Below are 23,973 nucleotides of genomic sequence, written 5' to 3' on the forward strand. Positions count from 1 at the left end.
TTATTTCAGGATGGGTCCCCATTGAGTATGGGTTGTAGTTGTTCGATGACACCCCGTATGGGTTCCAATATGGGGCGCTAGTGACAAGTAGGGGTGTGTGGTCAGAGGCGGTTTTATTTCTGTATTGAAACAGGTTCTCTCAGGGTATTTGGCAGGCCTATTCTATGATGCAGTCTTCTTTTCTGGTGGAGTGTCCTTGTTTGTTGAAGGCAGTTTTGAGTGTGTTAAGGTGTGTATCCCAGACTTTCTCCTCAGAGCATATTCTGTGGTATCTGAGTGCCTGGTTGTAAGTAACAGATTTCTTGGTGTGTTTGGGGTGGTTACTGGATCTATGAAGGTAGGTGTGGTGATCCGTGGGTTTCTTGTATATGGTTGTGTGTAGGGTTCCATTGTTGAAGCTTATTGCAGTATGCAGGAAGCTGATGCTGGTATGGGAGTATTCCAGATAGAATTTAATGGATAGGTGGTGGTTGCTGAAGTTGTGCTGGAAGTCTATAAGGGAGTTTAAGTCATCTGTCCAGAGAATGAAAATATCATCAGTGTATCTCAGGTATATCATTGGTTTCGTAGTTCATTTGTCCAGAAATAATTCTTCAAGGTGGCCCATGAAGAGGTTGGCGTATTGGGGAGCCATCCTAGTACCCATAGCTATTCCCATAGTTTGGACGAAGTGTGTGTTGTTGAATGTAAAAATGGTTATGGGTGAGGATGAAATGGATGAGTTTGGTGATGTATTTGGGGTAGATATATGAGGTTTGTCCAATGTCTTGTAAATATTTGGGGCAGACAGCTATGCTGTCATTGTGAGGGATGTTAGTGTATAGGGAGGTGACATCCATAGTGGCAAGAATGGTGTTCTGAGGGAGGTCGTTAATACTACAGAGTTTGTGGAGGAAGTCAGTTGTGTCCTAGAGGAAGCTGGGCCTTTGTGTGATGAATGGTTTGAGGATGTTTCTATGAGTCCTGATGTTCCTTCAGTAAGAGTGCCATGGCCAGATACGATGGGTCCGCTTGGATTCCCTTGTTTGTGAATCTTGGGAAGCATGTAGAAGGTCCCTGGGGTTGGTTCGTGGAGAATGAAATTGTAGAGTTTTTCTTGGACACCGACGCCGGCTTCCTCAGGGCCCTGGGGGTGCTCAACCCTTCCACTCTGCCCCAGATTCTTGAAAGCTCTAGTTATGAGTCTACAGAAAAGTGATGTGTGTATGTGTTTGGTTTTGTTTTAGTTTTATTTAAAGACAGTAAGGAAAATATAAACATGAGTCAAATAAGGGACCCATCTATTAAAAAGGAGATAAAGGAGATGTTAAAGTTATTTCTTTTATCATAGAAAGGACACATAAGGAGGTCATTTAATCTACCCTCTGTTTTATAAGGGACTGTATTATCCCTAAACCATCTCCAGTAAGTGCTAGTCAAACTAATTAACCATGTTTTTGCAGACTTGGTTATGTTCCTTTACCTTTTAATTCTGTACCATAAATAACTCAAAGAAGAAAAAAAAAGAATGAAGGGACTGTAAATTCTGTGACGTTTCTCCTGTGCAGGTGTGGCAACTATTCTGTATGAATCCCGATTGGGCTGCCTGGAAAACAACATCCCAGAGAAGACTGTGGAATACATTGAGGCTCTGGAGTTGATGTTTAGCATGTTTAAGACAACTATGTATGCAGGGGCAATTCCCAAATGGCTTCGTCCATTTATTCCAAAACCCTGGAGAGAGTTCTGCAGATCCTGGGATGGACTCTTCAAATTTAGTAAGATTTAACAATAGAAAAGTTCAACTTTGTCTCTGTAGCTGCTGTCACTGTATTTGAATAGAGCTTGTTGCATTTGTACCCTAAAATTATAGTAAGAAACTGGGGAAGAGGAAGAAAAGTAGGAATAAACTACAGTGAGAAGTATTAAGGGATTATGTAGGGTGGTACAGTAAGAGAAACTAGATGAACATTTGGGATACGTATCAGAAAGAACTTCTTGACAATGAGATCTACTAGGCTGTGGTGCAGTAATCTTTTAAGAGAAGTGGTGGAAGCCGCACTGATTGGGACAATTGGAAGTAGACTGAACAGAAAACTAGGAAAAGCATTCTAGGAAACAATCCTTTATTGGCCAAGTGATGGACTGTGCAGCCCAACAGATCTTTTCCATCTCTATCTTCTATGTTTCTGGGAAATCATGCTTATTATCCAGAGGTTAAAGATATTCTGACATTTGCTTTTTTGCTAAAGCTTATTTGTTTTATTACCCCAATTACCCATCCACCTTGTTTGTCTGTCTTATTCACCTGTTGCATTTCACAAGCCAAAGCTGAGCACGGGGGCCAAGGTTTTTCAGGAATTCCAGTGATATGTTATCCTAGCCTGCAGCTGTTCCACACTTGATGCTACCCAGTGTCTGTTCCAGCTCTGTTACAGTGAACGGTTCTGGGCAGCTTCTGATCTGGTGTACATATTTAAACATACATCATTTGTTCCTCACTTGTCTTCGCACCTGTTCCTCCAAAGGTGCTCTAGCCACTTTAAGTAGGTGTCCAGCTACTTGGTTGGGTGTCACTGAGAATCGGCAGAGTGCAGGTGGCTGCTGCGCTGCTCCAAGGCATCAGAGCAAACTCCAACACTTGTGGCTGGAGCGGGTAAAGCTCGTCCTCTCGGTTGTCTCCTTCCATCTGGCTCAGCGAGCAGTGTCCAATGATTCGATCAGAGGGCCAGTGACATCTGGGTCACCAGATGCCTCATACTGCTCGAGCAAGGCAGTGCTCTCCTCGTCGAGAGAGGGGATGTAGACTGGGCAGCAACCGCATGGGATGGCTCTGTAGATAGCACCACAGAAGCAACGGCAGGTCTCATTTACTGAGGTATGCCGGGCTGGTATTGTCACCACACTCTTCTTATGGCCTTCTTATGTTCTTACGTAAAAGTTTGAAAAATATTCCATTTGGAAACAATTTTGCCAATATGGTCTAGTTAGTCCCTTATTTTTCATTACCGGTTCATTATTTATTTTCATCTGTTCTGTTGCTTGTTCCTCACTTGAAGTCAGAATCATCTGTTAAGCACTTTTTCAAAACCTATTCAATTTAACAGAAGTTTTTTTTCCCATTGACTTCAGTGGAGTTTTGGAACAGGAGCTCTGTGACAAAACCATCATCTCTTCAACTGATTGTGAACAAAATGAGGAATCAGCTCATGAACTCTGCATGAAATGCACTCAGTATTTCTTAAAACATACCTACTACTTAAAAAAATGAGGGAAGAAAAGTAAGGGAAAGTATGGCATATGGTTTGAAACATTCTATTTACAAGCATTTCAGTGGCCTATAATCACTCTGAGGAAGTGGAGTTCTGTTTTCATATTTCTCATTTAAAATTTGGGGGTATCAGAAACCCTCTAATCTTTTTACCCTGCAGAAGTAGTGCTAGAAACTGCATGCGTCTGCATATTATTTCATTCATATTGTAGCAGAATCTTCTTTTTCTAAATTCCCCCAAATGTATACTTTTTGAGAGAAGATTTGAGGTTCTTTCAGATTATTAACTATATAAATCTGTCATATGGCTGGAGCTGTATTGACCTATAGTAATTACTCCTGAGCGAATTATGCGCCAAAAAATTAAAAATTATGCACCCCCAAAAAATTATTTTAATAGGAATTTAAAATTCTGAATGTAGGGGGCTCCGTGGAGGCGGGTGGGGGGGTGGTCCAGGTATGGGGAGATGGGGCTTGGCAGAGGGGGTCTGAGTGTGGGGGGCTCAGTGGGAGGGTCCAGTTGCTGGGAGGGTGGGGATCCAGGTGCAGCTGGTTGGGGCTCAGTGGGGTGGGAGTCTGGGTGTGAGGGGCTCAGCAGAGGGGTCTAGGTGTAGGGGCTTAGGGCTTGTCAGGGTGAGGGTTCCATGGGCCTGCTTAACAGGGAAGTCCCAGATGCAGCCAAGGGGATGCCACATGCCGGGCTTCTGCTTCCCCCTGCGATTCTCCATCCCCTTTCTTCCCCATCTCATCCCCCTCCCCGATTGCCCCATCCCCCTCTCCTCACTCCCACATTCCCTTCCGCCACCCTATTCCACCCCCTCTTCCTTTCCCACTGCCTCTTCCCCTCAGCCCCCCTTCACCCAGTCCCACCATGGTCACTCACTGTTGCACAGAAAACAGGAAGGCTCCCAGCACACAGAAGGGGAGCATGACTGGCATTAGGATCCAAGAGGTGGCATTCAGCTGCAGAGTCAGTGGAACCCATACGCAGCTTCCTTCAGCTGGGCAGCTCTGCGGTTGCAGAAATGAGGGGCAGGGGGCAGTGGCAGGTAACCCCGTGTGCTTCCTCCATGCCTCGCCTCTGTTTGGGTGGGGGGAATCTCCCCCCAACTGCACCCATGGTTATCCCCCCACCCATGCGAAGCACAGGCATTCTGTGAAGGAGGTGGTTCCTGCAGAATTTCCTCAGGACTAAAATTAAAGATGCGCAAGATCTATCAGGAAATCAAGTCCATACCCTGCGCATATAAAATTATTCCCTATAATACATTTTTGATTGCTTTAAAGAATTCATTTGATGGGGTCTCTATCATTTCCCCTTGTGGACCACGCACCTCCAAAAACAAACAACCCCTTTCCCTGCAGACCTCTGACTAATATTAACAGCAACTGAACAACAACAGAATCCAATCTCTTTGTTTTCAGCTTTCTTTTTCACATTGTTTCTTTTTTGCAGTAGCGCCTGCTGTGAAAAAGGAATTAAAATATAGGTGGAGATTCTGTGCTTTACCAAGATCACCTGTTTGTGTGTGTGTGTGTGTGTGTGTGTGTGTGTGTATGTATGTATGTATGTATGTATGTATGTATGTGCGGTCTTCATACAAGAATATGCCAATTATGGTTCTTTTTTCTACGAGGTCAGCATCTGACCAATCTGTGGGGTGGTTTAAGCATTGCGGTATGACCTCTTCTTTAGCATCACCCATGTCTACACCTGAGGTGCCATGTTTGTAATCATCGAAGTATAAATCGGAAAGAAGGGATGGAAGAAAAGAAGGGCTGAACAATGATTAGGGGAATTTTTTAATTTTTTTTTTTTTTTTTTTTAATTTAAAAGGTCAAATCCACGTTGACAACAAGATAAAGGATATTCAGTCCCAATTGGACCAAGGAGAAGAAGTAAAAGGTGGGCTACTCACCTATCTCCTATTGAGTAAAGAGCTTACGGTGGAAGAGATCTATGCCAATATGACTGAAATGCTTCTGGCAGGAGTGGACACAGTAAGCTTATTATTATATCGTTTTTTGTTTGGACAATTTTATTGCTGTATAAATCCACTCCATTTGCAACCTAGTGCCAGTGATATGTAAGCGTTTTTGTGCATCATAAATTGTATGTATGAATCATGGAATCATAGTAGTAATGGAAAATACATACTAGTTCATATAGTCCATCCACTGAAGCCAAAATGTACTCTCTACAGTGCAATTTGATTTTGAACTTTGTAAGTGATGGGGCTTCCACCATTTCCTGTGGGACACTCCTTCACAGTCTACTAGAAATATATGTATTTGTTAGTTTTTCTTAAATTCCCTTTTGTAGTTTGGCGATGGAATAAATATGTAATGGCCCTTCAGAAAAACAGAAATAGGCAACTCTATTGAGGTTCTCTATTTAAAAAAATAGGTATATTTAGAACTTGCTAATGGATTTTGGTATATGTACAATTAATCATTGAGAGACATTATAGATAAGATATGTGGCCTCTGTTAAAGTCCCTTTGCGCCACTAGCCTGATATCAAGGGGACCTTAGACCAATCGTAAGGGGATGATGTGAAGTCACTAGCATGGAGGAAGCTTGACCTCTGTGCCATCTTTCTGCCATCCCTCCTGGTATAGGGGACATGATGGGGTGTGGTGGGGGCATTCCAAGGCAGGATGGAGCCAGGGCGGGGGGGAGGCGAGGCTAGAGTATGATACACATAATGCCTAAGGAACCATTCTTGACAGTCTATGTTAGAACATCCCTGTGGATTAGAGACTGGGGTGGCATAAAGGTGGTTTTAGAGCCAACGATGCCTTCCCTGCCCCACAGCGTGGGCTCAGCACAGCTGAGAATTGCATTCTAGGATTGGGTTCATCCACAGAGATATAAATGAGCCATGTGCTAGAGACTGTAATAAAGCAAGCTTTTTGGATCAAGCCTAGAAGGGTTTGATGAAGATATACAACCCCATACACGCTTGTTTGCCAGTAAGCTTGAAATAAAAATCCAGCTCATTTATTGCTAATTGGATTCAGCTTTTTCTGGTGTGAGAGCGGTCTGGAGGGATTCAGGATGGTTGGGAAAAAAAGAAACTTTATTAGCCTCCGAACAAAAAGCATATGTAAGGGTTTATTTCTGTATTGAGAATTACTTCACTGATTAAGTTTTCCAGAGGCTTATGAGCTTGGTGAGCTTTTAATTGTTGTTTATTTAAATAAAACACAATTTATTCATCCCATTAGTTTTCCAGCCCTTCAAAGCCCTAATTTTCCACCTTTAGGCTGAGAGAGTTTTCATTAAACCGAAAGGGCAGTGTACTAGTTCACGACAACAGACTCTGTGTTTGCATTTATACAGCTTTCTCAACTGACAATGATTACTTTATGAGAAACCTGTGCTTCTGGCTTTCCCCTTCTGGTACATGATAGAAATGGAGGGAGCCCTGTTTCTCCACTGCTGTCATTTCAGGTTTTGTTACATGATGGAAACTGAAAGAGCTCACAAGGATTATTAAAGATTTAGAATAAATTTGTAAAGCTGTTATTTGGCTTCCAAGCATTTTGGCTGTTGTAGCACAGAGCCAGTTTTGAAGAGGATGTGAAGGAGCTGGGAACCTGAGAGGAGACACTGTTTATATTACAATAACTCCTGTGTGTAGTTTGGCACAGCTGTCAGCCTCTTCAGAGAGGAGCAGCCCAGAACTGAACTATAGTGAAGGATGTTATAGGGATGGAAGGCTAAAAGGAGGATTCTTGGGGTATTTCTACCCTGAAATGTAAGCCCAGGGTTTGAATTCTGGCTGAAGCCTAATCTCCCTTCCATCTACACACAAATCGCACTAACCCAGGGCTATGACCCAGGGGCACCCCTGGGGCGGAGGGTCTGAACCTGAGTCAAGCTGGGTCCGATGGTTCAAGCCCTGTTGCTTTGCAGTGTGGCTGCAGTCCCCCTGAACTTAAGCACAGGGAATCTGCAAAAAGTATTACACAATCCGACCAGCCAACTTTCTTTGTCCACTGGACAGTCTTTTGGTGGCCAGTCAAGTGTTCCCACACTGAACTATGAAAAAAAGGGCTAGAATGTACACATTTTGGGAGGGCTCAAGGAAGTCAGGGATATGGGTGGTTGGTTTTGGGCTTACATAATGCAGTGTAGACACTGGAGCCCCAGGTTGGGATCCAGGTTTCAACAATTCCTAACTTGGGGTTACAAATGAGTGTAGATGCTCAAGCCCTAGGTAAACAAACCCGTGGTCTGCTAACTCAAGTTCTACTAACTCTGGGCTTACATTGCAGAGTAGACACATTTGGGGACAGGATTTTAGGGGGGAGGGATAGCTCAGTGGTTTGAGCATTAGCCTGCTAAACCCAGGATTCTGAGTTTAATCCTTGAGGGGGCCACTTAGGGATCTGGGGCAAAATCAGTACTTGGTCCTGCTAGTGAAGGCAGGGGGCTGGACTTGATGACCCTTCAAGGTCCCTTCCAGTTCTAGGAGATGGGATATCTCCATTATTAAAAAAAAAAATTAAAAATTTTCAGCATTGTGTCCTATTTTTGCAAATAAACACAAACTGAAAAGGTCACTGTCATGTCAAATTTGCTCTCTAATTCCAATTTGGTAAAGTTATACCAACAGAAATATTTCCATACATTTGTTTTTACCAGTATATTGTTGGCAACCCAAAAATTCCAACATTGTGCTAGTGCATGAGAACCTGAAAGTAAAACTGATTGGTAACTACTGGTAACTATACAAAAATGAAACTGAATAATCTGTTTTCATTATATAAGCAGAGAAAAATGCAAACTCAAACCACATGAATGGTAAAAAAATAAATTAGAGATTAAATCTTCTTTCTCTTTTAGTAATCTAAGGTATTATAAAAAAGGAAACTGCCTTGCTTGCCAAGGGACACTGAATCAATCAGTCTTGGAGGTATTCTGTCTGTGAAGAGGAGTTCTGAGCGAAGGAGGTTCAGAAGAGGCTTCTGTATCTTCTTTTTGGATGTGGTAACGGGTGGTCTCCCACACACACATGCACCTGCACCAACTTCAGTCATTTAGCTGGTGTGGAGAAGGATGGGGCAATGGCTCCTGTTCTTGTGTCCTATTCCTGCCTTTGTGTGGTTATGCAGGGCAAGCCACACTCGGGATTTATGATTTTTAATCTGCCAGTGTCTTTTTAAATGCCTCATTCTGTACAGTCTTTCATGATCATTAGTATCATACATGTTTGATTTGTTTTCTTTGAATATGCCATTTTAATGGAAACCGCTCTCATGAAGAGAGTAAAAAGGTGAATTATGCTGGTTTGTTTTAAACTCTGATTTATACACACACTCCCCTTAAGCGTTGACAGGAAAACTTTCCATAGGAGGTAGAATTATGTCATATTAGTGCTACAGTAGTTTCCAACTGCTGGAAAATGCATATTGTGTTACATCACTTACTAAATGATGAGATATAATCCTAGAAATGATCATGGCAATGTTCTCATTAGTAGGATTCTGTGAGGAGAATGCAATATGCTTACAGCGGGTGGAAATGCTCTGCATAGCATTCTATCATTCTGTCTCCTGCAGAATATTTTTGTTGGGAGGAAAAACACAGCAGTAACTGAGAACTAGCTATTAATTTCATCCATTCATGTTTATAGCTTTTGTGTTACATATATCATTTTGTAGTTTACTTTTCCTGTCGCTTTTTGATCTTTCACTGGTAGAAATATGGAGGAGGGGTAGTTCTGGTGTTTTTCCAGGTGGAAAAGGGCTGAGGTAGAGGATGATGTAGACTGATTCCATGCCCTGAAACCCAGATGTTACTCATAGTCTTTTTGTTTTATAACGGTGTGTGTACATAGTGAATCCTTAGTTGAAAACTGCTTGTTTTTCCTGGCATTGAATTAAACATTTGTAGCTACTTTCATTATTTTTTTCTTTTTCCTGATAATGTTGGCGGTTTCTTTCTTAGACTTCTTTCACTTTGTCCTGGGCAACATACTTGTTGGCAAAGTATCCTGAAGTTCAGCAATCTGTGTATGAAGAGATAGTCAATAATCTGGGAAAAGATCAAGTTCCCACTTCAGATGATGTTCCCAAATTGCCAATGATTAGAGGCCTGCTCAAAGAAACCCTGAGGTAAGTGAAACTTTTAATTATCAACTTGCAGTTGTCTGCCAGTTTCTTTCTGGTTATAGTGATTCTTGTGTCCAAGCTAAAATATGTATTCAGTTGGTGCTGGTGGCTGCTGTTATTTGTATTCATTGTATCACCAGTATACCGAGTGCATTCTGAGCAATTTAATATCATACATAGCACCTATATAATGCTTTATGTTTTCTAAGTGCTGTATAAATATTAACTAATTAATGCTCACAATGTTCCTGTAAGATAGATAATTAAGAGCTTGACTGTGCCATTAGAGCACTGGTCACTGTGAGGGACTGTGAAACCACACTACCTCAGCAGGAGTTCTGGAGAAGTTGTGCCTCGGAGAGTACTGGGAGAGTGTGCCCATTGCAACAATTCTTGAGGCCATGGATGCATAACCTACTTCTCCCTTTTAGGGGTGGCTAGCTCTGCTAGCCAGGAGCAGTCCCTGTGCTCATGGAAGTACAATGACAGAAGTATCATTATCCCTATTTCACAGATGGAGAAACTCAGGCAGCGAGATTAATTTATCATGTTCAGGCTACCCATTATTTCACTTTTGTTTGCAATATTGTTGTAACTGTGTTGGTCCCAGAATATTGGCAAGACAAGATGGGTGAGGTGATATCTTTTATTGGACCAGCTTCCGTTGGTGAAAAAGAAAAGCTTTAGAGCTTACGCAGAACTCTTCTTCACATCCGGAAAAGATACTTTAGTCCAATAAAAGATATTACCTCACCCATCTTGTGTCTCATTATTTCTCTGGCAGAGCCAAAATTAGAACTACAGAGATACTAGCAACTAGTCTTATAGAGACTAATAGACCATGGTGCCCCACACTCTTTTGGTCCCCAACAGAATCCATACTTGCTACAATTCTTTGCACTCTGAGTGTATGTTAATGTGGTAGCTAAACTGGATCCTTTGTAAACCTTTGTAAATTTTATAAATTATAGATGCTGAATCCCTCCTTAACATTTGTCTGTAGGTTATTCCCAGTATTGCCAGGAAATGGTAGAGTGACACAAGAAGACTTGGTTGTTGGAGGATACTTGATACCAAAAGGGGTGAGTTGTGTGATGGTCTTATGGAGGGAGAGGAACAGATTTTCTTCATAGAATCATAGAAATGTTGGGCTGGAGAGGACTTCAAGAGGTCATCTTCTATCTCTAACCCTATCTCCTATAGGGATATCCCTATCATGCTGAGGCAGGATAAATATACCTAGACCAATCCTGACAGATGTATGTCTTTAGGTATAGAAAGTCGTCCATTAAGACAGAATTACACTGGTGTGACTTTGCAGGATATCATCAAAGATGGGAGTGCAGGAAAGAGGAACTTATAATAGTGTTCATTTATGTGGAAAAAAGATAATTTAATCATTGACTATGTTTTTTACCTGAATCCTGATGTAAATGTGAGTGTTTTCCTTATTAGAAGGACTGGTTCTCACCCTCTGATGAACCTTTCCGTTTTGGCTTTACTCTTCAGTACCCTAGAAACAAAGAGGGCTGCTGATAAATTTGTATTAGGATGTTATGATTAGGTTTCAAAACTAGAGCACACATTTTATTATTTTTGTAAATTAGTGTGTTTTGGGGTATCAATCTCATTCTGTCAGGAGAGATGAATTTCTGTTTTAATTATGGTCCTAGCCAAGGTATAAAATTAGGACTACAAACTAACCTCAGTTCACAGTGGAACTCTCATTGATACCATTTGGAGACTTACACAAGATGAAGGGTAGAATATGCCTTTACAAAGTAACTAAACTTAGAAGGCCTGATTCTCATTTACGTTAGGCTCCCTGACACTGCTGTGGAAGAGTTAAGTGGCCTTTTAAATGGATGTAAATGTAATTTGCTCCCACTTTAAAATCCTTTTACCTTGTCAGAGCAAAGTAAAAGGGCCTTAGTGTAAAGAATCAGACCCTTGCGTTCTTAACATTCTTTATTATTTATCTATTGTTGCATTCAGCATCTCTCTTGGTAACATGATCACCTTTAGTACTGCCACTATTTCCGATCTCTGTTTTCCTTTCTTCTACATTCTCATTTCTGTTTCTCTCCTTTTCCACTGTCTTGGCCTGAATCCACAAAGGAACTTAGGAGTTACCTGGAAAATCACTGGAACAATGAGATCCACATCGGAGTTAGGCACCTAGGCTCCCTATACAATGAAGCTGCCTAAGCTAGCCAATGGGAAATTCTGACAAGAGTGGTATGTCCTAAGTTCTGTCCATTTCATGGAGATAGGCACCTAAATCTGGGCTGCAGGGAGGCACCTATCTCTGCTAGTGATCCACAAACAGGAACCGCTCTACTGCAGTCAGGCCTCGTCATTTATTGTGAGAATGAATTAGGCATCTGTCTCACTCCACACAAACAACTGGAGGAAGAGGAGGAAAGAGTGGTGCCAACCTTATAACCCAGTGGTTAGAGCACTCACTTGGGATGTGGGAGACCCAGTTTCAATTCCCCCCTTTACCTGATAGGGAGAAAGGAGGTGGGAAGGGTTCTCCCCCGCTCTCAGACAGTGCTCCAACCACTGAGTGATGGGTTATTTTGATGTGGGGCTCCCTCAATCCCTCTTGTTCAAGCTGTTGCGCTTTAAATCAATAGTTCGTCAGTGTGCCAAAGAGAGAGTGAGAATAATTTTATAGCCTGGTGTGCTGAGCACCCGCCTGGCAGGTGGGAGACCGATGGTCCATCCCCCTTTGTGGATATGAGCCTTTGTGTCTGTCTCCTCCCGTCTCCATCTTGCATTTCTCTTCCTGACACAATTCCCAGTTCTGTACCTGTGCCTTCCCCATCCCATCTGCTCTAAAATAATCATCAGCTAAATAATTAATGCTGACCTTTACAATGTCATAAATAGACTTTAACGTTAACAACCCATGAGGTTAACGAGGGAGCTGGGGAATCTACATCCCTCAAAGTTATTGTTTCACAATGTCTGCAGACTTAAGAATTGCACTGATTTACACCTGGTTCAAGTTATTTTCACAGTCATGAGGTTAAAAATTTAATTTAAAAAAAAATGAAAGCTTAGATTTTGCAGAATCTGAGTGTGGCATGTGGGCCACAAAAATACATTGCACCGGGAGTGGGTTTGGCTCATGAGTCGTGTGTTTGAAACCACTGGTTTAATTCTGATATATGTTCACAAAATAGATCATAATGTTTCTGAAGGAAAGGGTTGTGTCAACCCTTATGGCTAAATTCTGCTCTTAGATGTACACATGTGGCTTCTGTTCATTGCTCTTTTTATATTATAAGTTGTGATGTATGTTCTTTGCCATGATATCTCCTGTTGTGTCACCTCCTGAGGCCAAATTCCCCTGTTACACTGGTGTGAATTAAGAGTTAATCTGTTGAAGTCAGTGAAGATATGCAGGATTTACACCAAAGTAGTTGAGAACAAAATCTAGTCTCCAATTTCTTTTTTTATAAATGCAGTTCTTCAAGTGATGTCCCTGTGGGTGTTCCAACGTAGGTGCAGCAGCACCCCCTATGGCTGGGAATGGAGATCTTCACCAGCAGTGACCATTGGACTGCACATGTGCAACTCCCCTCTTTTGCGCTGTGCACAGGACGTATATGTAGCACTGTGCAGTCTGACCGCCCCCACTTCCTTCACTACCACCTTTGGTCTGGGACAGACTCCACTAGCAGAGCGCGCTTCTCCTATTCCCTCATAGAGATTGCCTTGCCTGATAGTGTAGTTAGTATTTTCCTCCTCTTCTTTCTCCTTCTAGCTGAAGAAAATATATATGTTTTTGTTTTAACTTTATCTTTACAGTTCTTCTCATAGTTTAGGTTTCTGTTTTTCTCACTTCCCCCACCTTTCCCGACCAGGAAGCCTTTTCCCTTCACCCTTATGCCCGTCTCTCCCAAATAAATTTGTTAGTCTCTAAGCTGCCACAAGTTACTCCTGTTCTTTTTGCGGATACAGACTAACACGGCTACTACTCTGAAAAGTTTAGGAGCGCGTTTCATGTGGGGCCGCCTTCTCAATAATGGACAGCCACCTGCAGCATATCTGCTGTCTGGAGACACTGCCTCGCCTGAAACCCAGAGCCAGAAAGGACAGGGACATTAGATTGAAACTTCTCCTCATGGAGAGATCGCTACATCCAGCATCGGGCCCGGGCCCAGACTCTTCCCCAGAGAGGTCCTCACGCTCTGCCAGGTCATCTGCTGACCCCCATTCTCCATGCCCTGTGAAGAGAAAGTCATCCTATGATCGTGCAGATGACAAGCAACGGGCTTCCTCCTCCTCACACTCTGAGGCACAGCCTGCCAGAACACTGTCCCTGGCTAGGTTGGTGGCCTCAACCTCATTTGACAAGAGACGTAGCTCCAGGGCTCGTCTGAGTACCTCTGGTACAGGCTCAAAAAAACAGTTTAAATACCCTTTCCGGCCAGACCTTCAGACCTCGATGCCATTTCCCAGCTCTGAGGAGTGAGGCAGCCCGATGAAACTGTTGGCACCGAGTAAGTCCTCGGCACCATTAAAATCGTTGGCACCGGCCAAGTAACCGACACCAATCAAATAATTGACACTGAAAACTTTGGCACCAGGCAAGTCTTCGGCACTGGCCAAGTCATTGGCTAAATCTCTGGAGCCATCTTCTGAAATTTCAGGGACATTCACCCTCTCATCAGCAACGTGTATTACAAAGGCACCAATGATGCTCCTTTCCCCTCCACAAGACTTCAGATACTCTAAAGACCTGCTGATATCTGACACTCCGGAGTCTCCACTTCTTTGATGGGATCTCCCCCCACTTTTTCCTTCCTCTCCGGATTCACAACATTCCTTCCTCTCTTCGCTAAGGACAGCACCTCCCTTCCCCTGGGAGGAGGAGGAGGACTCTATTGTTCCCTTGACGACTTGACAATTTGCACTGGCTTATCCTCACTCTGGCCCCCAATCCTGGCAGGGACCACTGTGGATGCAGCCATATGTACCACTCCCACCAAACAGGCCATATTGGGACCCTTGGGCTACAGGGCACAATTCAGGAACCTCCCAGAGAGCAAAGTCGGAGACCTACACCTCTCCCTTCTCCATCAGTCTCTCGCCCTCAGGAAGTTGAACCACCACCAGTACCAAATGAGAAGGAAGAACAGGAGGAAGAGCAGGAAGAGGAGGCTCCCCCAACTTAAAATTTTTCATCCTTCTCACCTGACAAGGCGATTATGCCTCCACCCCCTACATCTGCCGACAACTTCAGGCACTTTCAAGATCTATTCCATAGGATGGTGTATTCCCTCCAGATACCGTTGGAAGAAGTCAAAGACCAGCAGTATAAACTGCTGGACATTCTCCACACATCCTCTTCCTCAGAGAGCAGACTACTGATTAATGAAGCTCTTCTCGAACCCGCCAAGGTTCTATGGCAAGGTCCTCGTAGTAGTCGTGGCCTTCCTAAGAAAACAAGAACTCGTCATTTTTCCATACTTGGACGACTGTCTCCTCAAGACCCTTTCTGAAATCAACACTCTAAGCTGTCCATATAACAATGGACCTGTTCACAAAGCTAGGCCTCCTCGTTAATCTAGAAAAGTCCATTCTAATGCTAGTACAACAGCTGGAATTCATCAGTACACAGTTGGATGCCATACATGCCAGAACCTTCCTACCACCTCACAGATTCTCGGCTATAACGGATCTGGTATCCGCCGCACGGGTCTGCCCCCAGATCTCTGCATGAATGTGCCTCCAATTTCTAGGCCACATGGCAGTGACCATGTTTGTGGTCAGGCACGCAAGACTGCACATGCAATGTCTTCAAGCATGGCTCTGTATCGTATACCTCCCCCACAAACACATTATTCACAAACTTTTATCCATGTTGAGGCGAGTCAAGGACTCACCGCTGTGGTGGACACAGCCCAGCAATGTCTTTGTTGGAGTTCCTTTCCTACAGCCATCACTGACTATGATACTAAACACCAATGCCTCCCTAATCAGTTGGAGAGTGCATCTACACGAATACACAGTGCAGGGCAGATGGTTGTCCACCAAATCTACTTTAGACATCATTCTCCTAGAGCTACGAGCAGTTTTCAATGCCTGCTGACATTTCCTACCTCTTCTCAAATATCATACCATAAGAGTGATGATGGACAATCTCCCCTGCATGTATTACATCAACAGGCAGGGTGGAGTGAGGTCCCACTCTTTATGCTCAGAAGCAATCAAATTGTGGAACTGGTATATCCAGAATAACATCTCCATTTCAGCCGCATACCTCCCAGAACACCAGAACACAACCGCAGACACATTGAGCAGGATGTTCTTGCACGATCATGAGTGGGAGGGGAGCTGGATATGTGAGCACTTCACCCCAGATTCAGCCAATTGGGCCATCCCAGGATAGATCTCTTGGGCACTCAACACAATGCCCACTGCCCTCAATTCTGTTCCAGAGCAGGACTGGGGCGCGGATTGCTGGGACACACATTCCTCGTAACCTGGGACGCACCACTCCTTTATGCCTTCCCTCCTTTTCTCCTATTCCAAGTACTTTGCAAAATACAGGAGTACCAAGCTCATGTCATACTAATAACTCCAACATGGCCACAACAGGTCTGGTATATTTACCTTCTATGCATGATGGTATGCTGATGGATCTCTCTCTACCTAAAACTGTGGCTCCTCTCACAGGATGCATTCTCCATCCCAATCCACAGATGCTCCACCTCAAAGCCTGGCTCCTCTGTGGTTCTGGGGTCCAGAAATAACCTGCTCAGACAAAATCAAACAAATACTTTTGAATAGCAGGCGTGACACAACCAGACACATTCAAAAATGGACTAGATTTCACTGCTGATGCACCTCACATCAGGTGGACGCAGCACACTCTCCATTGCCACTTAGTCTTGACTACATGCTACACCTTAAACAGCCAGGATTGGTCAATAGCTCTATTAGGCTACACTTGGCGGCAATCACTACCTTTCACTCCCCCATTGATGGCCACTCTGTCTTCACACAGCTGCTCATGAAGCGCTTGTTTAGGGGTATTCAAAATCTCTATCGTCATATACAAGACTTGACCATGGCCTGGGCCCTTGCCTAGTCCTACGTTCTCCAACTAGGCGCCTGTTTGAACCAATGGCAACCCGTTCTTACATACACCTATCAATGAAAATGACCTTTCTTTTCACCATAATTTCTGCTAAGCAGGTAGGCGAATTCACAGCCCTCATGGTATATCCACCATACACAGTGTTGTGTAAAGACAAAATTAAACTACGCCCACACCCAAGATTCTTACCTAAGGTCCCAACATCTTATCATCTCAATCTAACAATACACCTCCCTTGCTTCTTCCCAAAGCCTCACAGTAATCAACAGGAGGCAGCTCTAAGCCTAGACGTGAGGCGCGCATGAGCCTTCTACTTGGACAGGACTAAACCCTTCTGGAAATTGCCATGATTATTCCTCTCCACCACCAAAAGATCCGGAGGCACTGATATACCTTTACCTCCATATAACGCTGTCCTCGGGAGTCAAAAAATCTTACCGCGTTATAGGTGAAACCGCGTTATATCGAACTCACTTTGATCCACCAGAGTGCGCAGCCCCTTTTCCCCCTCCCCCCCCCCGGAGCACTGCTTTACCGCGTTATATCCGAATTTGTGTTATATCGGGTCACATTATATCAGGGTTGAGGTGTATATCAAAACAGTGCCTCTCTAAATGGATCTCACAGTGTATGCATTTATCTTATGAACTCCATGATGGAAAACCTCCTACTTCAATCAGAACACATTCCACACAATCATTATCTACCTCGCTTGCCTTTCTTAATAATGTCCCCATTGATGACATTTGTAAGGTTGCCACATGGGCATCAACAGACACTTTTGCCTGGCACTACGCTATTACGCACGATGCTGCAGCGGATACTCTCCTTGGACATGCTGTCCTATCCTCGACAGTACATGTTGCTCCGAAACCCAAGCCTTCCAACTAGGGTCACTGCTTTATAGTCACCTACAGTGGAGCACCCATAGGGACATCACTCAAAGAAGAAAAGGTTACTCACCCTGTGCAGTAACTGAGATTCTTCGAGATGTGTGTCCCTATGGGTGCTCCACTACCCGCCCTCCTCCCCTCTGCTTCAGAGACGAAAATAGAAGCTCTGCGGCAGAGAATGAACTGGGGGTGGTCAGACCGCACAGCACTGTATATACGTCCCGCACACAGTGCGAGAGAGGGGAGGTGCGCACGTGCAGTCTGACGGGCACTGCTGGTGAAGATCTCCGATCCCAGGTGCAGGGGGTGCTGCCACACCTACAGTGGAGCACCCATAGGGACGCACCTCTCAAAGAACCTCATTTACTGCACAGGGTGAGTAACCATTTCTTCCTCTTTTCTTTTGATTGTGTTAGGCAATACATATAGGAGAAAAACAGTATAGAAAAGGGTGTATTTTCTGTTTATACAAACTCATGAGGAATCTTTTACTGAGCCTAAAAGTTTTTGAAGATGATCTAATTTGAGCCAATGAGAAGGAGATCTAATTTTGAGATACCTGCTCTTTACATCATCTTTTTACCCATCATATTTCATAAAAAGAAGAACAGGAGTACTTGTGGCACCTTAGAGACTAACAGATTTATTAGAGCATAAGCTTTCGTGGACTACAGCCCACTTCTTCGGATGCATAACACGGCTGCTACTCTGAAACCTATCATATTTCATGTTACAGAAACTATAACTCAATTATCATTATTACTGCTACATGTATCAGAATTAATTACAAATAAAATGTCATTTGTTTTCTCAGACCCAGTTAGCACTCTGTCATTATGCTACATCGTATGAGGAAGAGAATTTCCCAATGGCAAATGATTTCCGACCTGAGCGCTGGCTGAGGAAAGACAATATGGACAGAGTGGATAACTTTGGTTCCATCCCATTTGGTTATGGCATTCGCAGTTGTATAGGAAAAAGAATTGCAGAACTGGAAATTCACCTTGCACTGATTCAGGTGAGGAATCTGTGACAGTGTTATAAAGAGATAAAAATATATTAGTATCAGCTCTTTAATATGCAAACTGCCTCTGGACATCTTTTTATTTAAGAAAAGCTTTGTTTAAAGAATGCTGACCAGGCCCCAATCCTGCATTCTTTTTCATTAAGAATACACATGTGCTTAGAATTAAGCGTGTCAATAAAAAGCTACATTGCAGAAATCAACATTGTAAATCCCAGTTGTAGTACAAGCAAAATACATCCAATGTAAGATTACTAAGGAAATAAATTACTTGAGTATAGAAGGATTTTCATAAGTCAATTGCAACCTTTAAATGAAAGGCTCTCTTGGCATATGGCAGGATGGTTCTTTACTCAGTTATAGCATTTTGATTAAAACATTGTTGATTGAGAACAGCGGAGCATTTACCAGAAAGTGAAGTAGGTTTGTAATCCTGAGACTGAGGCAGACCATACTAACCAACATTCAAACCAAACATCCACTTTCTCTGTGTTTTCTCTGATCCCTGTATCTTCTTTTTCAGGCTTCTGCATGAATTCTTTTTGCTATTTTATATAGATGATTTTGTATTGTCTCCTGAGGTAGAGAAGGCTTTCCCATCAATTCCTACTTTATGTATCCATCTCCGAGAATCCCCCAAAAGTTTTGGATCAGATTGAGCAATTAAAACACGAGGGTTTGAAATCTTTTTTTTTTTTTTTTTACTACCATGACTTCACAGTCACAACTGATCTATTCGGATGTGCTCCAGTCATTTGTGTAATGCTTTGTGGCACTTCAAAAAAGTTGCTGCCTCTCCCATGTGCTTTTTCTCATGCTACTTTAGTGGATGTATCATCGGCATCAATGCAATGGTCTAATATCAGCAGATTCACCTTGATTGAATGACAGCCTGTTATTGTTATTCTGTTCTATCTAGATTCTTGTATCATGCTCATCACTTTATTATCCGAGCACTTGCATTAAGAAATGTGACCAACATCTGTCATGTTCTATTGTTCCATCCTCTGCCCAGGGGGAGAAGTGTGTGCAGTGGAGTATTTTGTTTTGGAATATTTTTAATTATATGCACATGCTATATATTTTTTTGTGAGGCAAGGTCAGATATATGTGCCTTGCACTCAGAGAAGAAGGTGGATAGTCCTTAATTCCTGTGGGAGTTCTTTCCACAGTTTTAGGCCAGCCTCCGAAAAAGCTCTGTCTCTTGCACAGACAAGCTTTTCTCTTATTGTAGAAAGTTCCATTGTGCCAGAGGAGCATAGTTGTCAACCATGTTCTCCATCCTGGAGCCAAGTTTCATTTTCCCTACAGAGTAATCATGTTAAGCAGGTTCACTGGAACGGACAGCAACGTTAGTGGTAGTGATGAACTCTAAGGAGTATTACTGGTTTTCTGTTTCTAGAATTATAAATTTGTATTTGTCGATTTATAAGCTTTCTAATATCAACATATGTCTCTTTTCAGCTGCTTCAAAATTTTGAGATCAAAATTTCTCCCAAAACTAAACCAGTCAAGGCCAAAACCCATGGACTTTTGACTCCTGGAGACTCCATCAATGTGAAATTTGCTGACAGGAAGTGAGATGCAAATGTTTAGGAAATTTTAGCGTACTCTTCTTGGAAATTGACTTGCATCTGATTGAAATATGATCGTTCTCTTGTCCATTGGCTTGTGGGCATTCTTCAAAATGATTAAGTCTTAGATGCTGACCTACTTCTAGAAATATGCAAGAGATGTTATCCTGTTCATAGAAGATAATTCCACAAGTTCACATGGAACTGTATGGAAATATAAACTTAAATACTTCCTTTTTGCACTGGGAGTTACCTTTTCCCTGGAGTAAGTTTTGGATGATAGCAATAGATGCACCGAAACAACAATATCAAGTTTAGACATAGCATATTGTCTTGTGCTTTTGTTAGATTGCTTAGTCATGAAAGACGATCATTCCTGTGTGTCTGTGTGGTGATATATACTGTTCCCAAACCTGTATATAGATATGGTGATTGACAGTTTGTTGTCTTCAATGCCTTTTTTTTTTTTAATTCTCCCTCTTTAGTTAGTTTTAAAAAGCATTTACCTGACATGCATCAAAATAAAATTAATGCAATCGTTTGAAACATAAAGATATTGTACAAATATGTGGAAGATGCTGCCGGTTTGTTTAGACTCAACAATTAGGATCTGTTTTTAAAAATGTTTTTATAAAAAATAAGGTGAATAGAAATAATAATTGCCCTATTATTTTCATTGCCTTTGAAGCATTTCGTATTGGCCACAGTCGGAAGACAGGAGACTGAGCTAGATGGACAATTGGTCTGACCTAGTACGTCTGTTCTTATGTAAATGTGTGTCTAAAATTTAAAAGCATTTATAAAAAAAAAACCAAACCTTTAAAAAACATATTTAAACACCATGTTGCAGAGTTATGAACCCCAAACAGTGTTGTTGTTATGTTACCACACGAAAAGCAGAAAGTGAAATTAGATTGTTTCAGTGTTCCATTTGAGTAACAGGCAAATAGCAAATAAACAAGAAAAATGATGGAAATACATTAGTTTACATATTTCCATTTCCTGTGACCTAAAATATTCCTAGTAACAGAAATGTTTTTAAAAATGGCAACAAAACCAAACACATATAATTTTTATCCTGATAGTCTCTTTTTAAAAGTAAGAACTGGAAAAACTCATTGTAATGTACTGCCTGCCCTCTGTAGGATGGATATGTGACTGCTACAAGGTTGATTGGTTTTAGATTAATTGACTATCTAGTGGCCAGTCTAAAAAGTGTATACTTTAAAGTTACATGATCTTTGACAGCTAGTGGAAAATATCTCTTGTATGTGGCTTCTGATCATTATGGCACCAATTTTACATTTATAAAAATATCCTTATTTGAGAGAACCCTGTACCTTGGAACTATTTGAGCTAAACCATTTTGCAAAAGAGCTCAAACCTATGTATTCTATAGTCAAATTAACTATATAAAAATGTGTATAGTTAGCTATAAAAGTATCAGAATATTGATACTAAAATGTGAGATTGTGCAGAGGTAGTTTATTTAATGATGTTCATAAACCTTCTGACATGTTACATAGTTATTAAATTCAAGAAAACGTATTGTGAGGCTAATTTTCAAATTGGGATTCATTTTTTGGTCTTCACCCATCCGACTATCAAAAACAGGTTAACATGGGCTAAAAGCAAAATTATATTCTGTTATTCTTACTTTTGATTGTCTGCTGAATAATACTTCTGAGCTTTGTAGATACAGACACTCACTGTTCTAACCTGGGTGTTTTGGTTCTATGTTTGTGAGGATTTGGCAACATTTATCCTTTCCATCGATATACTATGTAAAATGGACTTACAGATCAAAAATCTGATCTTGTTAGAATTTTAAGTTTGCACAGTGGCCCAATGAATTTTCTTGAAGAACTTTGAGCTGCTTTAGGTATTTTTATGTACCATAAGATCTGCAGGCAGTCTTTAGAATTCTTTTTGCAAGGTTTTCCTGTCTTGTGTGTTGGGTTGCTGGTTTTTGTTTTGTTTGTTTGGGAAGGTTTTTTCTAAGACTTCCCATTTTGCCCCTTTATTTTCTTTCCCAACATCACCTCCAGTGACCCCAGATCTGCACTGATCCTCCATTTGGCTGACAAGGACTGGACTAACCTTCCAGAGCCAATCTACGCATATCTGAGTGTCATCCAGAAGTAATTGCTTAGCAGAGGCACAAAACCTCTTCACCTACTGGGTTAAGCATGCTGCCTCCATTCCATTCCCAACATCTGTTGACCTATGATCAAGGGGCCAATTTCTGGATCCAAATTTGAATTCCTCATGGGGCCTGCATTTTGCACTGTCACATCACCACCAGTCTAGACCGATGATTGGTGTATTCTAATAATTTTGTTACATGGTGCCAATTCCAAGCTAATATTTCACAGTATAAGAGGGAAGAGGCATTCTAGAAATACTGATTAAAACATTTTCATAATTTCTTTTCATTAAAAAGGCTTGATTTGTTTTTGATAAAGAATCTGTCTGATTTGTCTGTTTCATGTAGTAAAATATTTATAAAGAATGTACGAGCTCCTGTTCTCATTTCAAATTGTTGCTTACATTGGCACTTTCTTCTAGTATCTTAAAGCTTTGAACATACTGGAGGGAGGTGGAAGAGAGACCTTTCATATTAATGGCATCTTCATGTGTTGGGCAGTTACTAGAATAAATACAAATAAATATTGAGTTATTAATTTTCTAATCAATATAGAAAATTGGCATTTTAAAGCTACACAGAGGCTGAAGTAGATGCCAGCAGCCAAAGAGTTTGAAAATGAATCACTTATAAGCATCATGATTCAAGAATTTGTTGCTAATGGGGCATTGGCAAATTAAAGAACACTGAAGTAATTTTTTCCTCTTGATCGTAATGCTTTCTTAGAAACTTGAGTTTATTTCTTTTCAAAGTCACACCACCACACACATTGTTTAAGGACTGCTTTTGTTTAACTGCTTCAGTTTAAATATTGTCTGCTGGATTTATACACTGGGCTGAGAGAATAAACTCTAGCATTATTTAGTTTAGAATAAATGTTAAAGGGGGCTTGTCACAGGGCGGCTGGCCCCTTCAAGTGCAGCAGGTCCAGTTCCCATGATGAGTAGGCGGGGCTTAATGAGGGGCCGGGCAACACCTGAATTAAAAGATAAGAAAAGAGCTGCACCCAGGTCCCTAAAAAAGGAAGGAAGATATAAAACAGCCATCCCAGAAACAGGCTGGAAGAGGAGACTGGGGGAAGGCACTGAATAGAGCTGCAGGAGGGAAGTTGGCTCCTGTAGTGATTACCAGGACAGGGGTCAAAAAGAGAATAGTTGGGAAGCTGCTTGAAACCACTTGGAAAGAACGTCGGCCCAGAGAGGGCAGGTAGGGAATATGAAAACACTGTGATTACACCTGGCTGGAAAGAGATCATTTTGGTTGACTGCTTCATTTATGAAGGAACTCGGAGCCCATGCCGAGGAAACAGGAATAGAATGCCTGAAGAACCAAGCACAGAAAAGAGATTGACCCAGGACTTTAAGTTGGGACACTACGGTTTGTTTTAAGGCTGTGGGCAGAGTTATTTGGACCATTAATAAATAAACCTACAACAGAGGATGCTTTCTAATTTAAAAAGGTGGCGGTGGAGTAATTGCTGAGACTCTTGAGGACAGGGTGTAGTCATGGCTGTGGCCTGTTGGGTTATACTTGGCCAGCAGAGCAAGCTTGAAAACTGCACCCTCTGTGATGGGGCATAAGTAGGGTATTGACATTTGGAAGGGTATAGTGGAACAAGATAACTGCTTTCTTTTGATGCTGTTCTGGAATGTTAAAAAGGGGGATCACTCCAAATCACAGAAGTAATGAAGGAAAATATTTCTTCACATAGCCAATATGTGGAATTCAGTGCTGCAGGGACTCGTATGGCTGCCATCTCCCTTGTATGCCATGGCCTTATAATCTTTAATGTATTTATCCCCTCAACTCCCCTGAGCAGTAGGGAATTTCCATTTTATAGATGGGGA

General features: G+C 42.0%; 1 protein-coding gene across 1 annotated transcript in view; it reads left to right on the forward strand.

Moving 5' to 3' along the window:
• LOC101935484 (cytochrome P450 27C1) overlaps positions 1-22,492 on the forward strand; it is a 41,819-nt gene extending 19,327 nt beyond the window's left edge. The window contains 6 exon segments of the mRNA XM_005279747.5: positions 1,548-1,757; positions 5,088-5,251; positions 9,209-9,375; positions 10,376-10,454; positions 18,197-18,400; positions 19,871-22,492. Coding sequence (XP_005279804.2) covers positions 1,548-1,757; positions 5,088-5,251; positions 9,209-9,375; positions 10,376-10,454; positions 18,197-18,400; positions 19,871-19,987 — 941 coding nt within the window. The 3' untranslated portion in view covers positions 19,988-22,492.
• Positions 22,493-23,973: the final 1,481 nt, after the last annotated feature.

This window comes from Chrysemys picta, chromosome 11, assembly GCF_011386835.1.
Source record: "Chrysemys picta bellii isolate R12L10 chromosome 11, ASM1138683v2, whole genome shotgun sequence".
Taxonomy (NCBI): domain Eukaryota; kingdom Metazoa; phylum Chordata; order Testudines; family Emydidae; genus Chrysemys; species Chrysemys picta.